The 15,593-nt window shown below is 38.1% G+C and overlaps 2 protein-coding genes across 22 annotated transcripts in view; one reads left to right on the top strand and one right to left on the bottom strand.

The window, feature by feature from the left end:
• CMSS1 (cms1 ribosomal small subunit homolog) overlaps positions 1–15,593 on the bottom strand; it is a 406,733-nt gene that overhangs the window by 316,965 nt on the left and 74,175 nt on the right. For 3 of the 13 annotated variants that reach the window (XM_089331550.1, XM_089331556.1, XM_089331552.1), the window contains exon 1: positions 13,001–15,060. The exons of 9 other annotated variants lie outside the window; for them this stretch is intronic. In XM_089331550.1, coding sequence (XP_089187676.1) covers positions 13,001–13,052 — 52 coding nt within the window. In that variant the 5' untranslated portion in view covers positions 13,053–15,060. Of the gene's footprint in view, positions 1–13,000; positions 15,061–15,593 lie in introns of those variants that run through there. One more of the 13 variants, XM_089331547.1, reaches the window with a different exon arrangement.
• FILIP1L (filamin A interacting protein 1 like) overlaps positions 1–15,593 on the top strand; it is a 299,608-nt gene that overhangs the window by 222,916 nt on the left and 61,099 nt on the right. The gene's annotated exons all lie outside the window — the stretch shown is intronic.

The following is a 15,593-nucleotide window of genomic DNA, read 5'->3' as shown; positions in this document are numbered from 1 at the left end:
CTTCCAGGCCAGCTCTCTGCTGTGGCCAGGGAGTGCAGTGGAAGATGGCCCAAGTACTTTGGGCCCTGCACCCCATGGGAGACCAGGATAGGTACCTGGCTCCTGCCATCAGATCAGCGCGGGGTGCCGGCCACAGCGTGCAGGCCGCGGTGGGCATCGGAGGGTGAGCCAAAGGCAACGAAGACCTTTCTCTCTGTCTCTCTCTCTCACTATCCACTCTGCCTGTCAAAAAATTAAAAAAAAAAAAAAAAAAGAATTACACATTTTTGAGTTAGGTCACTGACCCAGTCATTGCACGATCCTGTTTGTCATGTTCACACGCAAAGAATGCTGTGTGCCAGAAGCCCGTGATAATGCAACCTTAAAAGATAAATGACTCCTATTAGCCAACTTTGGATTCACCCATAAATCTATCAAAAATCCTCTAAACATGTATTTTTTTTAGTCCCCTAATATGGCAAATACTTTGTATATGATGCATATGTATGTACAGGTACATAAAAGTAGGTATACACATGGTGCTTACTATATGCTGGTCACTGTTTAAGTGCTGTCCTCTTAACCCTTAATCTTCATAACAACCCTAGGAAATAGGTGCTATTATTAACAGTCTTTTACAGATGAAGAAACTGAGATCTAAGGAAATCAATAATGTGTATTAGGACACAAAGCCAGAGATGGACAGGGAAGAGAAAAATGTACTCAGAAGTTTGACCATTGGTTTATATGCTTAATCATGAGATATCGCATTTCATTTGAACCTCTAACAGCTCCAGGTTTGAGTAAACAAGTGTGTTTGTCCTGCTACACTGCTTATGATTTTAGAGACTTTAATCATACCTCTTTTCCAATTTTTCTATTTTACAAAACAAACCTTAAACTACCTTCAGAAATGGAAATAATCTTGTTACCATTCATTTATGCTTGTGCGAAACCTCCAAACTCTATTCAAACCTTTCCAGGACAGGTAACTAGAATGGTGGAAAATGCAACAAGTGGATATGCCCCATTTTAATAAAAAATAAGATGCTATTGATTCAGTGTGTGTATGTGTATATATATAAATAAATAAATATATAAATATATATAATACATATAAATAAATATAAATAAATAAATAAAATAAATAAATAAATAAAATAGTTTCCTGACAAGCACATTGTTGACTTGTAATGCTTCTATCTGGTCAGTATACACTAGTAACAACTGACTGAAATCCAAAGTCTTCAGATACAGTTTGAATTACTACACAAACAATTTCCTATCTTAGAATGAGGTAACAGCCAGATATCCTTATATATCAGGATAACTTCCTTAGGAATGATAACCTATCACCACACCTATAGAATCACCTGAAGGTATTTCATTTTCACTATGTTTTCCACATCCTCTCACGGAACTACTTCCGAGAAACTGATTATCTTCAGAAGTGAGGAAATTAATATTTGTTCAATTCAACAAATATCTAATGAGCACATACTCTTTCCTAGGTACTAGATGTGATAAAGTGTCATGGGTAACCCCATACTTTTGGCTGAAAGGAGACCATGTTCCCAAATTCCTACACAAAAAAAAATGCCACATGGTACTAAGAATGACTTGCATAATATCAAGAGTCAATTACACTGACAGAAGTATCTTTTAACAATGTCTAATCCAGCATCATAGAAACGCCCACTTTCTTAGGAGGTCAGTGAGAGCAAGCTAATCACTTAAGCATTTTTTTCTTAAAAGATAAAACGTAGTTGGCTTAGCAATGATTCTTGTGAGACCTCATATAATACTGGCAGACAGAACATAAGAAATTAGTAACAAAGACACTTACTGTGTTTTGTTTACTTTATTGTCATCATTTATACTAGCCATACATATATTTTGTGTATCTACTACATGTAAAATATTATGCTATGCTCTGGTGTGGACAAGTTGTTCTACTTACACAGAATCAAGTGTATAAATCTTTAAAAAGCAAGTGTGCATGTGTGTGTATGTGTGTGAGTGTGTATGTTTGTATGTTAGACTGTTCCTATGCCTGCTGGAATCTGTGCTATTTATCAACAAGATAATGCAGAGAAAAATACCTTATCCAATACGTACATCCTGTCCAGAGTTTAACAAAGGAAAAACCACTTGGCTGAGAGAAGAGTTACACAAATTGTTTATGTAAAGAAGTTGAGCTGTGTTTTTGACTATTTAACTTTTGAATACACTGCTGATATTTAAGCAGTATAAACTGTGCAGTGTCATTGTCAGTACAAATCATAGGCCTTGATGTACAGTGAGCTTTCCTGATGAACATCTGGCTAATAGCCAAACAAAAGTACATAATTTAAAACAATCGGTTTCTTTCTGAGGCATTTTGTTTAGTGTTTAATAGCTTCTCCAGGGACAGGAAAATTACAAAAGCGCATTGTTTTGACATGAGCTAAAATGAGTCATCGCTCGTCACTACATTTTTGAGGATTTGGCATTAATCTTCTTAGACAGTAAACCATAAACATTTGAAATAATTATCAATTTTCCTAAACAGTTTAGTAAAATCAAACTACTCTTCTCCTTGGAGCACAAATTGGTATCCCTAAAGAAATGTACCATCCAATTCCAACTTTTAGCCATTTTGTTCTTCAAAACAACACTTCTAAACGTGTTTATTTTCAAAGGTTTTCTGAGGCAGAGAGAAACAGAGACAGAGAGAATGAAGAGACACAGGGCTCCCATCTGTTCATTCACTCTCCAAATGCCTACCTACAATGGCCAGTACTGAGCTGGAGCCAAAACATGGAGCTGGGCACAAACAATCCAAGTATCCCACTTGGGTGGCAGAAATCCAATTACTTGAGCAATCACCACTGTCTTCCAAGATCTGCACGGACAGGAAGCTGGGATCAAGAGCCAAAGAGGAAATCATACCCAGGTACTCTGATGTGGAATGTGGGTATCTTAACCACTAAGTTAAACACCCACTCTCTTTCTTGAACTTTTTTTTTTTTTTTAAGATTTATTTATTTATTTGAAAGGCAGAGATACAGAAAGAAGGAGAGACAAAGAACAGCTTCCATCTGTTGGTTCACTCCCCAAATGTCTGCAATAACCGATGCTGAGCCAGGCTGAACCCAGGAGCCAGGAGCTTCTTCCAGGTCTCCCACGTGGGTGACAGGGGCCCAAGCACTTGGGCCATCTTCTGCTGCTTTCCCAGGTGCATTATCAGGGAGCTGAATAGGAAGTAGAACATCTGGAACTTGAACCAGTGCCCATATGGGATGCCGATGCGGCAGGCAGCGGTTTAACCTTCTAAACCACAGCACTTTCCTGAACATCTAACAGCCATCTAATGTCCAATCCTTAAAGCAATGCTAAAGCTTTAATGCTAATAATAAATATTGTATTTCTTTTTTGAACAAGTTAAAATAATAGTATTTGGGCCGGCGCCGTGGCTCACTAGGCTAATCCTCCGCCTGCGGTGCCGGCACACGGGGTTCTAGTCCCAGTCGGGGCGCCAGATTCTGTCCCGGTTGCCCCTCTTCCAGGCCAGCTCTCTGCTGTGGCCCGGGAGTGCAGTGGAGGATGGCCCGAGTGCTTGGGCCCTGCACCCCATGGGAGACCAGGAGAAGCACCTGGCTCCTGCCATTGGATCAGCGCGATGCGCCGGCAGCGGCGGCCATTGGAGGGTGAACCAACGGCAAAGGAAGACCTTTCTCTCTGTCTCTCTCTCTCTCACTGTCCACTCTGCCTGTCAAAAAAAAAAAAAAAATAGTATTTACAGTACAATCCTTCAGTAAATTCCAAACCCAATGTCACCCTGAATTTCTATCCAGTATTTAATACATGCCTTTATAATTTTCAACAAGAAGAAAGTGCTTGTTTGAGTTTCAGTTCCTGGATGCTCCAAGGTTTGGTATCATAGAGGTACTACTTCCATGCCTATCCCTTCAGGCACGCTCTGAGGCTTAGGGCAAAGTTATTTTCCTTTAGACTAGTGTTTCTAAAACTCTTGTCACACATTAGAATCATCAGCGACCTGTTGTCCAGAGTACACCAATTAAGTCAGATTCTCTGAGAGTTTAGCCATAATGTTACCGAAGGGTCCTCAAGAGAATTTCAAAGTGAAGCCCAGCTTGAATATAAGTACTTTAGACTGGTGAAGAGGGGAGAATAGAGACAGGCTGAGTGAGGCAACGATGGGCACATTCAGACTTTTAAAGAAGTTCTGAAGAACATCAACTTGGGGAAGTAAAGTTTAGACAAAGTAATGAAATTATAGCTTATTTATAACAAAATTTAAAACAAAGATTTTGGGACCAAATTTCCTGGGTTTTGAATCCTAATTATTTATCACTCTTCAGAGATTCAGTTTCTATATCTATTCAATGTAGATAATAATAATAATAAGGTCATTTTAAAGACTAATGAATTAATATGTATCAATGCATAATGTTGAGAACAGTGTTTTACATACAATATACACTAGAAATGCATGTAGCTGTTACTGACATCATCATCATCACCATCTTTGTTATTCCTACCTCATTAATACCAGTGAGTTGGATGCTCTGTTGCAACTGAAGAAAACTGCGTAATTTTCATTTCCAGAATTTGCTTGTTAAAAATTTTAAGAAAGACATCATTTACTGATAATTTACTTGTTATGAATTTTAAGAATTTTAAGAATGACATCACTGGGGGAAGGTATTTGGCACAGCAGCTAAGATGCCATTAGGGATGCCCACATTTCTTATTAGGGTGCCTGGGTTCAAGTACTGGCTCTACTTCAATTCCAGCTTCCTGCTGATGTACATCCTGGGAAAAAGCAAGTGACAGCTCAAGTAGTTGGCTCCCTGCCTCCCATGTGGGAGACTTGGACTGAGTTCCTGCTTCCTGATTTTGGCATTGTCTAGTACTGGCTATGGAAGGGCAATTGGGGATTGAACCAATGGATATAAGATGATCTTCTCTTTCTCCTCCTCCTTATCCCTCCCCTCCCTTCTCATTCCATCTTTCCTCCTCTTTCTTTCTCCCCTCCTGTGTGTGTTCCCAAATGAAAGTATATAACAAATTTTAAAGAATGTTATCACCATTTTATATGTAAAATATTTTAAATTAATTCATTCTATAAATAGTTACTCAGCATCTACTATATGTGAAACACTGTTCAAGATGCATGTTACTGGGGTTGGTGCTGTGGTACAGCAGGTTAAGCTACTGATTATGGTGCCCACATCCTATAATGGTGCCAGTTCAAGTTCCGGCTGCCCCACTTCCAATCCAGCTCCCTGCTAATATGCCTGGGAAGGTAGCAGAAGATAGCCCAAGTCCTTGGGCTCTTGCACCCACGTGGGAAACCCAGAAGAAGGTCTTGGCTCCTGGCTTTGGCCTGCCCCAGCCCTGGCCATTGCATCCATTTGGGGAGTGAATTACCATACAGAAGACCTCTCTGCCTCTCTCCACTCTCTTTGTAACTTTTTCAAATAAATAAGTAAATCTTAAAAAAAAAAAAGCATGTTGGCCGGCGCCGCGGCTCACTAGGCTAATCCTCCGCCTTGCGGCGCCAGCACACTGGGTTCTAGTCCCGGTCGGGGCGCCGGATTCTGTCCCGGTTGCCCCTCTTCCAGGCCAGCTCTCTGCTGTGGCCAGGGAGTGCAGTGGAGGATGGCCCAAGTACTTGGGCCCTGCACCCCATGGGAGACCAGGATAAGTACCTGGCTCCTGCCATCGGATCAGCACGGTACGCCGGCCACAGCGCGGCAGCCGCGGCAGCCATTGGAGGGTGAACCAACAGCAAAAGGAAGACCTTTTTCTCTGTCTGTCTCTCTCTCTCACTGTCCACTCTGCCTTCAAAAAAAAAAAAAAAAAAAAAAAAAAAAAAAAAAAGCATGTTAACCTTTCAAAAAGCTTTCATGTGCCTATATAAGAAGTTGGTTCTAGCATCAGGTCCTAAAGATCTAATATATCCAGAATACCAGATAGCACCTTAGGACTGTACTAGGAATCGCTAACTAGTTGAATAATTATTGCATGCCCATGCTAATCTAAGCACTTACAGGATATTACTCATGTAATATAACAGCCCCATGATGGATGTATTCTCACCATCTGGTTTATAGATAAGAGGGAATGATGGGCATATTGTATAAAGAAGAGCTCAAGAGGCAAACACAGGGAGTCTAGGTCAGCACAATGTAGAAATGTGCATTAGGGGGGCCAGTGTTGTGCCACAGCAGGTTAAACCTCCACTTGTGACAACAGCATCCTGTATCTGAATGCTTGTTTGAGTTCTGGCTGTTCTACCTCTGATCCAACTTCCTGCTGATGTGCCTGGAGACAGAGTAGAAGATTGTCCAAGTACTTGGCCCTGCCACTCATGTAGGACATGGATGGAGTTCCTGGTTCCAGGTTGCAGGCTGGCCTAGCCTTGGCATTTGCACCATTTGGGGAGTGATCCAGTGGATGGAAGACCTCTCTCTCTCTCTCTCTCCCCCTCTGACTCTTCCTCTCTCTCTCTCTCCAACTCTGCCTTTCAAATGAATAAAATAAATCTTTAAAAAAAATGACCCAAACAATCACAAATTATAATAACTTAGTATTTAAAATCAGAAATATGTTTATGAAAATTATAACCAAATGTTCTGTTCAAAATAAAATTGAACACTCTAGTCTAAAGCCTTAGCCACTTGGCCAGGACCACAGATTGAACACTCTATATAAATGCAAAGTAAAGATCAATAAACATCAGAAACTTTTCTTTCAAAAAATATTTTTAGATGGAATGAATTCTCAGTTTTAGCCTCTAAATAAATGCACAAATATAAATCTCCATCTAATGTAACAAATATATTCACTGTGTCTATCTTTAAGGCCATACAAAAAAAGAAGTGCTTTTACTTTTCAGGCCTTCTTGATATGAAATAGCAACAGAGTTTGGATTTGTATTAATACTATTATCTAACAAGAGAGTAAAGTGTACCTACACTTGTTAGTCTTTCAGATTCAGTGTTCATGAAATATATCTCATTTAATGGTACTTTCTTCTGATATTCCTATATGATGGTCCATTTCCAAGGGACATTAAAACAAAACTGCAAGGATAATGTAGAAAACACAAACACATTTAAAGTGAGTATATACATGTCAAAAGCCCAAGTGAAAATGTTTTACTACAAAAGAATAATTTAATTTAGCTGTTTTTCTCAGGTTTCCATTTATAAAGGAAGACAATGGAAACGATGAGACTGGACTTATAGAACCAGGGTAAATCCAGGCCTAAGAAATTTGGTAATTCTGTGCAGTACAATTAGTTTGAAATTTTTCATCCCATATTCCCTCAACACACTTCTAAAAATAATGTTATCCACAATATAGAAATGCAGTTTCTTCCTTAAAAAACATTTTAACACTCAAACTCAACACGAATACATCACATCTAAATTCTCAAATAAGCTACAATGAAACCAAGCCTTCCTTTGCCTGTTTCCCTCTTTTTTGAAAATACAATAACTTAAATAAGTTTATTTAGAAATTTTGTGAGCTAACTTGAGAAAGAAAAAAATGTTAGAATATTACATTTTCCATTAGTCTGAAGAGTCAGAATTGCAGAAAGGATATGTTTCCTTAATACAGCCAGGACTTAATTATTCATTCTGATTAGAAAAAAGGAAAAGTTCATTTAACTGTGAGCACTGGAAAGTCTGATGGTTGTTTGCTTTGCTACATGTAATTCAGCATATGTTCTCTGCAGATGAAGTTCTCTTCCAAAAGCCCCTAAAACCCTCATTACCCAACCTGGACATTCCCCTTCTAGGCTAGGTAAAATAAGAGAAAAATTATATGGGGAACTAAAGTAACCAGTTCAGAACTTTCCATTAACCTCAGAAACACAACTTTGGCATTTTACTTTGACTATTCTAGATTTCCCTCTCAAATACACATCACCTTAGTACTCTAACAAAAGGCATGCCTTTGTCTTAGGCAATAATATTAATCCTTGCAGAACATAAGACTACTCAGGAACCAAAAAGAACTAGCATGTTTCTTTTTTTTTTTTTTTTAAGATTATTTATTTATTTATTTGACAGGTAGAGTTACAGTGAGAGAGAGAGACACAGAGAAAGGTCTTCCTTCCATTGGTTCAACCCCCAAATGGCTGCTAGGGCCGGAGCTACGACAATCCAAAGCCAGGAGCCAGGTGCTTCTTCTTGGTCTCCCATGCGGGTGCAGGCGCCCAAGCACTTGGGCCATCCTCCACTGCCTTCCCGGGCCACTGCAGAGAGCTGGACTGGAAGAGGAGCAACCGGGACTAGAACCGGGGGCCCATATGGGATTCCAGAGACGCAGGCGGCGGAGGATTAGCCAAATGAGCCAGGGTGCCGGCCCCAAGAACTAGTACGTTTCTAACTATGCATATATGAAATACATGACCTTGTATATTTTAAATTAAATTTTAAAAAAATTAAAAAAGAAAAAGAATGAAAAAAGAGAACTAGTATGGAGAATCCAAAAGTTGGTATCAGGCAAATGAACATAAATTAAGTTGAGATATGTTAAGCCAAACTTTCAGTTGTTTTGTTTTGAACTATATATATATGCACTGTTACATACTATATGCAATTATTTACTCTCATGTACCAATTGTACTTTGACAAACTTCATGCATTCCTTGTTAAAACTGTTAGAAGAGATCAGCAAACATTTTCTGTAAAGGCCCTGTGATGATTATTTTAGGCATTGTGAATAGATTGCAGGACAAAAACAAAACATCAAACCCCATCCATAGGTACTTTATAGACTCTCAAACCCCACTGAGAAAAGATTTAGTTGATATGGCAACAAAGGAATCATAACCACTGTCACCCTAGAATTATCATTTAAAAGAGCACCCCTGGAGACATTAATTTGGAGCCTACTACTCTGTCCAGTGCCCTTCAAAGTCTTGCTCTTAACTACTTCCTCACTTTTTGTTTTTACAATCTTAATAAAAGGTCTTTATTTCCTTGCCAGGTTCTTTTCCTTGAGAACATTTCTCTCAAAGATTCTACATGCACCCACACATTTTAGGGAAACTGCTATTCAGGAAAATAATTTTAAAAAAAAACCTAGAAAATATGTACATTCCACATACAGAAATGTACTAATGGGGAATGCAGACATTTTAAAGTAAAACAGCTTTTCAATGGCAGAGTGTACCAATTATGTGGCTCACATTAGGGCAACAAATTTTCCCTTGCCTTCCTATTGCCATATGCCTGTCATTTTCGCCCTATAGTTTCCATTCACTGTTTCAAACATATGTTGCCACTTATTTGCCAGGAAAGGAATCTCTGACCTACCCGCTTTATGTATGATGAAATGGCAGACGGAATGGAGCCAGAGAGCACCATTAGCAGTTATTCACACTTCTGTTTTCTCTTAACTTCCTTTTCTGTAAAGTTTATTCCTCAGATGCTAGGAGGGATGTGTAATCATAAAGACATCCGTGACTCATGCTTTAGAATATGGAACTGCAGCAACTCCCTGCAGGAGCAAATGGTTTCCTCCTCCAGTGAGCCACATGCCCTCTTAACAAAAAGACCATCTCTAGGGCCCACAGCTTGGTGGAACACAGGGACCTTTTTGTGTAATCCTCACCAAACATCAACACCATTTTCTAGCCACCACTGCTACAGTTTACTCACTATTAAATGATAGCTTTTGAACTCAGCACCTGTTCTGTGAGTTCAGGCTGCTAGGGGACTGCCCTGAGTCAAGAAGAGAAAACAGGATGGAGATTAGTGAAGAGGAAGGGATTTTCCACCAAAATGAAGGGGATTTAAGGAGATAAAATGTGGAAGTCTGGTGTTACATGTACTTTAACAAGAAGTGAATGTTTATGTCAGTCTGCGTTGATTATCCTCTTTTCGCTCACTGAAGCCAATCTGTAGGTCAAGAAACACTGCCATGGGTTAGCAGTTTTGTTAATATTGAACTAAATTCCTTAAACTATATCCTGTAGACACTACCAGGAAGTAGACCTCTTCTGAAAAAGGTGATAGCCCAAAAAGTAAGTCCTTGTACAAGAGCAGAGAAGTAATACAGTACCTTGAAGAACACCCCCTGCCCCCAGCATTACCATTCCTATTTTATGGACATAGTAAAAAATAAAATATAGTCTTGCTGAATGACAGCCTACTAAACATTTGAAAGCCACTGCAAAGTTGGTTGAATTATGATTCATCTTTTAATGGGGATGTTTTCAGCTTTTCCAGCAGAGAATAAGGGTGATTGCAAGTTGCCTTAAAGAACATGCTGTCATACATTAACTTGGGACGACTAAGAATAAAATGTAGTTAAGTTTAACTATTCTGGCCAGATAAAATATATACATTCTCTGGGTTATGAACACATGACTTAGGAACACTCCCTCTCAATAAAAATGCAGCCTGTGCTTTGCTCTCAAGGATGACACCTGGAGAACAAGAGTACTTCCAGAGCCACTTAATTTTCTTCAGGCTAGTTGGCCTGGGGCCGCCATGGAAATGACAGCGAGGTATTCACCTGGAATGCAAATAGGGAACCTGGAACACATTTGCTAATAAATATCATGTTTTATGCAACTCATAGACTCCCAATTAGTCCACAAAAGCTAGCTGACCTGAACTGTAACTTCATTTTTATACATTTGCAAGAGTACTGTCCTTTGCTACATGCTGTAAGAGTCACACAATGTATAAACCTTGTGCTTTGTGCTATTACTGTGCTACAAAATCACCACAGTATGGCACTTATCTAACTATAGGTTTTCAGCTTTATTATGGGGTTAGTAAGCCTCTTTGTACTAGTCTAGGAATAAACTCTCTGCATAATAACATTGTTTTTATGGTGAAATATTTTACAAATGAACCCCTGAAACAGTATTTTTGCAAGACTGAGAACTTGCTACCTTTTGAAGATTAAAGAATTGACTTTCTTCTTGCTGTAAGAAAACAAATTACCCTATGATCTAAATTATGAGAAAATTTACCATTATCTTAGGTTTCTTCCAAAGCAAAAGAAACCAGTAGCAACAGAGACTTTAGGAGCATCAAGAGACAAAAACAAAGGTAACTATAAATGGAAAGAAGGGAACAGCATATCAGAACAAACTTAACAACCAGGAAATCCTCCTCTGGCCAGATCTGGCACTGGAAGAACTCTTTTCATGTATGTATAGCAAATGAACAAACCAGTACCACCCTTTCTCACATTTTTTTTTTTCAGGTACAGACTTCTCTTTGTGCATGGAAAGGGCACTTTATTAACATACCTTGTAAATCTACTTCAGTTTTAACTACTATGTCTCTTCTATACTAAGCCTTTCCAATCAACTCCTGGTTTTAAATTCCTTAAAGAAGGAGATTTGTCTTATTTTAACATACAGTAAAACAAAGCAAAATAAAACCACACACACAAAACCAAACCAAAACAAAGAAAAAAAGACACTTTGAATATAACATAAAGAAACTAAGTTTACTGAACCTATTATAAGTTGGTTAAAATTAAGTGTCTTTCTTCCCCCAAATTTGTCTAACACAGTAGATAATTAACAAATGAATACTCAATGTCTCTTCACCCAGCCTCAATCAAAAAGACACTGTGTAAAGCAATTAATAGAAATATTTGCGGATTCAGAACAGATGGAGCTAGATTTTTTTACCTTCAAATGCCATGGGGAGGGAGCAGTAAAATCTAGTCATATTCTTAAATACCTATGTATTTAATAGAGGGATGCTAGTAAACAAAAATCATTCTCAGCATAGAATGATACTTCTTGCTATATATTTTCTACATAGAAAAATCAGTTAACTTTAGAGCATAAGTCACTGTGGACATTAAAGCAACTATAGGTTCCTTTATGAAAACAACCAACTCTGGTAAATCATACTAAAATAATTAGTTAACTTTCACCAAGTTAATGATATAATTCTTAAAACCTCGGGGCTGGCGCTGTGGCAAGTGGGCTAAGCCTCCGCCTGAGGCGCTGGCATCCCATGTGGGCACTGGTTTTAGTTCCGGCTACGCCTCTTCCAATCTGGCTCTTTGCTATGGTCTGGAAAAGCAGTGGAAGATGGCCCAAGTGCTTGGATCCCTGCACTCATGTGGGAGACCCAGAAGAAGCTCCTGGCTCTTGACTTTGGATTAGCTCATCTCTGGCTGTTGTGGCCATCTGGGGAATGAACCAGCAGATGGAAGAGCTGTCTTTCATTCTCTCTGTAACTCTCTCAAATAAATAAATAAAATCTTTAAAAAAAAAATTCACAAACCTTGGCTATAAAATCTAAGATCTAGTTTTAGATTGGATAAGAGACTTGAAATTCTATAAATGGCAGTATTTTTAACTTATAAAAAATGCCTATGTGCTAATTTTATTACTGGAAATACAGTTATCTGAATGCAGAAGGTTGTCTCCAAACAGTCCCAGATCTCCCAGGCGCACCTTGAGAGAACAGACATACAGAACATCCTGTTTTCACCTAAGAGGCATTGCCATTGCTCATCCATACAGTCCTTCTCATGTCTAATTCAGTTACCTTCATGGGGAGCAGTGTCAACAGGAATCACCACTCTCCTAAAGGAAATTACAGGCCAATAGTATACGCAGAATTTATAGAAAAGGGAATTTAGAATAATCTATCGAGTCCACATGATTCATATAACTGTGACCCTATGTCCAGGTCAGGGATAACGTCTAATGGATCTGTAAGTGAATCATTTCACTCTCCTTCCTTCTGGAAGTTACAGATCATAAGACCTAAGGCAGTCTTTGGGGGATTGGGATGGAATGTGGGGAGTGAGCATGCAGGATAGATTACCTGGCTCCTAAGGAGACATTAGAAGAGACAGTGCTTTTCTACCTCTGGGTGTTCTGTGTTCCGATGAGATGCCTCAGTTTTGGAGGTCTTCATGCTGCCAACATGACAATGAAGCCATCCAGGGGAAGAGACCAATGCCACAAGAACCAGAGAATCAAAATAAAACATGCCATGTCTATTACCTGATCCAAGTTTAGATTTTTGTTGTTGCTGTTGTGAGGAGATATATTTCATTAATTATCTGAGCAAACAGGTGTCCAAGTTTTCTGCTCATTCCTGCTAGAAGCAAACCAGTTGACATGCCATTTACTTCTGGTTACTCATATTCTGGACCACTTAGAGAACATGGGACACTATTTTTAGGATAGTTTTCCGTAGAGGCAAACAAGTTAAGGGTGCCAAATCTTAGAAGCTCTTTAAAGATACAAAGCCACCTTACATGACATGGCACTCTCTCCAAAATCAGAGGCTTGCCTAGTGTTCTGTGTGAAGCTCTCAAATTCAAGATGTCTTTCTCAAAGTGGCCACATGAGATGGCAAGTTACAAAGTAATATTCAAATTCAAAGACTGAATAAAAGTGAAAAGGAAAAAAGACAGCACGATAAGCAAAGTACCAAACACAACTTTTGCTTTGAGAGAACTTCTTTTTTTAACTCTATAAAGTTAAATTTTAGTTTTCTAAACCAAATGGCATCACTAGGCACATGGATAGAGGACAAAGCCCCCAGTGCTCCAGTTCCACATGAAGCTAGCATTGCAAACAACTAAGCTGTCAAAGGGTGATTTAGAAACAAAACAAATCTGTAGGGCACTGCAAGGAGAGCTGCATTGGAAGTAAGCAGAGAAATAAACTCCATTTAGAATTTATAATAACAAACTAGCCCACAAGAGAATATGCAGCCAAGATTCATACTAACCAGGTGGTCTGCCCACCCCTCCCCCCCATAAGAACAACACCTGAAAATCTCTGGGCTGAAAATATCCAGTGGCACCTGGTACAAACAAATGGAAATTCTCTCTGGAAGAAGCTATCTCCAAAGAAGGCTCAAAGAATTCCCACATATAAAATATATATGAATTCATATTAAAAAAAAGTCCAAAGGACTTTTTTAAAAAAAGTCCAAAGGAACACTAGAAAATAGTATGCAATGACTGAAAGCCAGAGAAATGACAGCAAAAGAGGTACAGATGTTGAAATTATCAGACAACATGTAAAACAAAGTTAATATGTTAAAAGAAAAACCAAAGGACTGATAGTTCTTGTTAAAAAGGAGCTATTAGGGATGACCAAACAAGAAAAAATAATAATAGAGAAATATTTGGAAATGAAATATGTAATAACTGCAGATAGAACAATAAATATTGGTGAACTGGAAGACAACACTGAAGAAATCACACAAAATTTAGTCTGAAGAACCAGATGCACAACTGAAAAGGCATTAGCAGTTTGAAGACTGTCTAATTGAGTTTTAAAAGATTAAAGAGAGAAAAAAAATTGCACAGAAGCCCTGTTTGAAAAGTTAATGGCTGAGAATTTTCTGGAACTGAAGACAGACATCAATACACAGACTTAGGAATCTCAATGAAACCCAGAAGGGATAAAAGCAATCTGTGCTTAAATACATCCAAGTGAAATTGCAGAATATCAAAGACAAATGGAAGATCATAAAAGCAGTCAGAGAAAAAAGGAATGACAATTAGATTGATGACTGACTTCAAAAGTGACATGGGATGCCAGAAATCAGTGGAATAAAATCTTCAATGTGTGGACAGAAAACAAGTGTCAAGCAAGAAGCCCTTACCCAGTAACAAAATCTTTTAACAACAAGACACATTCAAATAATTAAAAAGAATATACGGAACAGACTTCAGGAATTTCAGAAAGATGCATTTATATAAAGGAAAGGGATCCCAAATGGAAATCTGAAATAAAAGAAAGAATGATAAACAAAAAAAGTGGTAAAAATGTTGGTATATCTAAACCCCACATTGACTAAAACTACAACAATAGATGATAATGTGTTGTGAAATTAAAAGAATTAAAATATATGACAACAAATCTGTGAATTTGGAGAGTATGTTCAAAGTTAAGTTTTTCAAAGGTCCTTAATTTTTTTCAAAAAAGATTAAAATATTGATCAATTTTAGACTTTCAGAATATAACTTGTGAGATAAAATTTATAGGGTAATTAATCCCTAGCAGAATGAGAATACAGTGCTTAACTTCCAAAGTACACAGAGAAAAAATGAAGATAAAGATAAAAGTAATTAAGATAAAAACAACAGAAAGGTGTACAAGTGGACCCAGCAAATAAGATGGCAAACTGAAATATATTGATAATTATCATAAATAGAGATAAATGATTCTGTTAAAAGCAAAGCTTACAAAACTGGATTGAAACAATTCTAACAATAAATCAATTATATGGTGTTTACATGAGACTCACTAGAACACAAGGATATATAGTAAAGCTGAAAGTAAAAGGTTAGAAAAGAGACCTATCAGATAACTACGAGTTAGAATAAAGCCTATATACCTATATCAATATGAGACAAACTGAATTTTAAGGAAAAGCCATCTATAAAAAGGCATTATAGAATGTGAAGAGATCCTGTTTCCTAGGAATAGTTCAAATTCACATGTATCTAAAAATTTGATCTCAAATATATAGAGCAAGAATTGAAAGAAGCACAAGGACAGAGTAATCCACCAAGACAGTGGAAGAGTCTAGCATACCTTCCATAATGATACATAAATCAAGCAGACAGATATC

The sequence above is a fragment of the Oryctolagus cuniculus genome, chromosome 4 (assembly GCF_051225735.1).
Source record: "Oryctolagus cuniculus isolate XC-2025 breed Fujian yellow rabbit chromosome 4, ASM5122573v1, whole genome shotgun sequence".
NCBI classification, from domain to species: domain Eukaryota; kingdom Metazoa; phylum Chordata; class Mammalia; order Lagomorpha; family Leporidae; genus Oryctolagus; species Oryctolagus cuniculus.
Note: the sequence above shows the minus strand (reverse complement) of the source record. Positions and strands in the feature narration are given on the sequence as shown.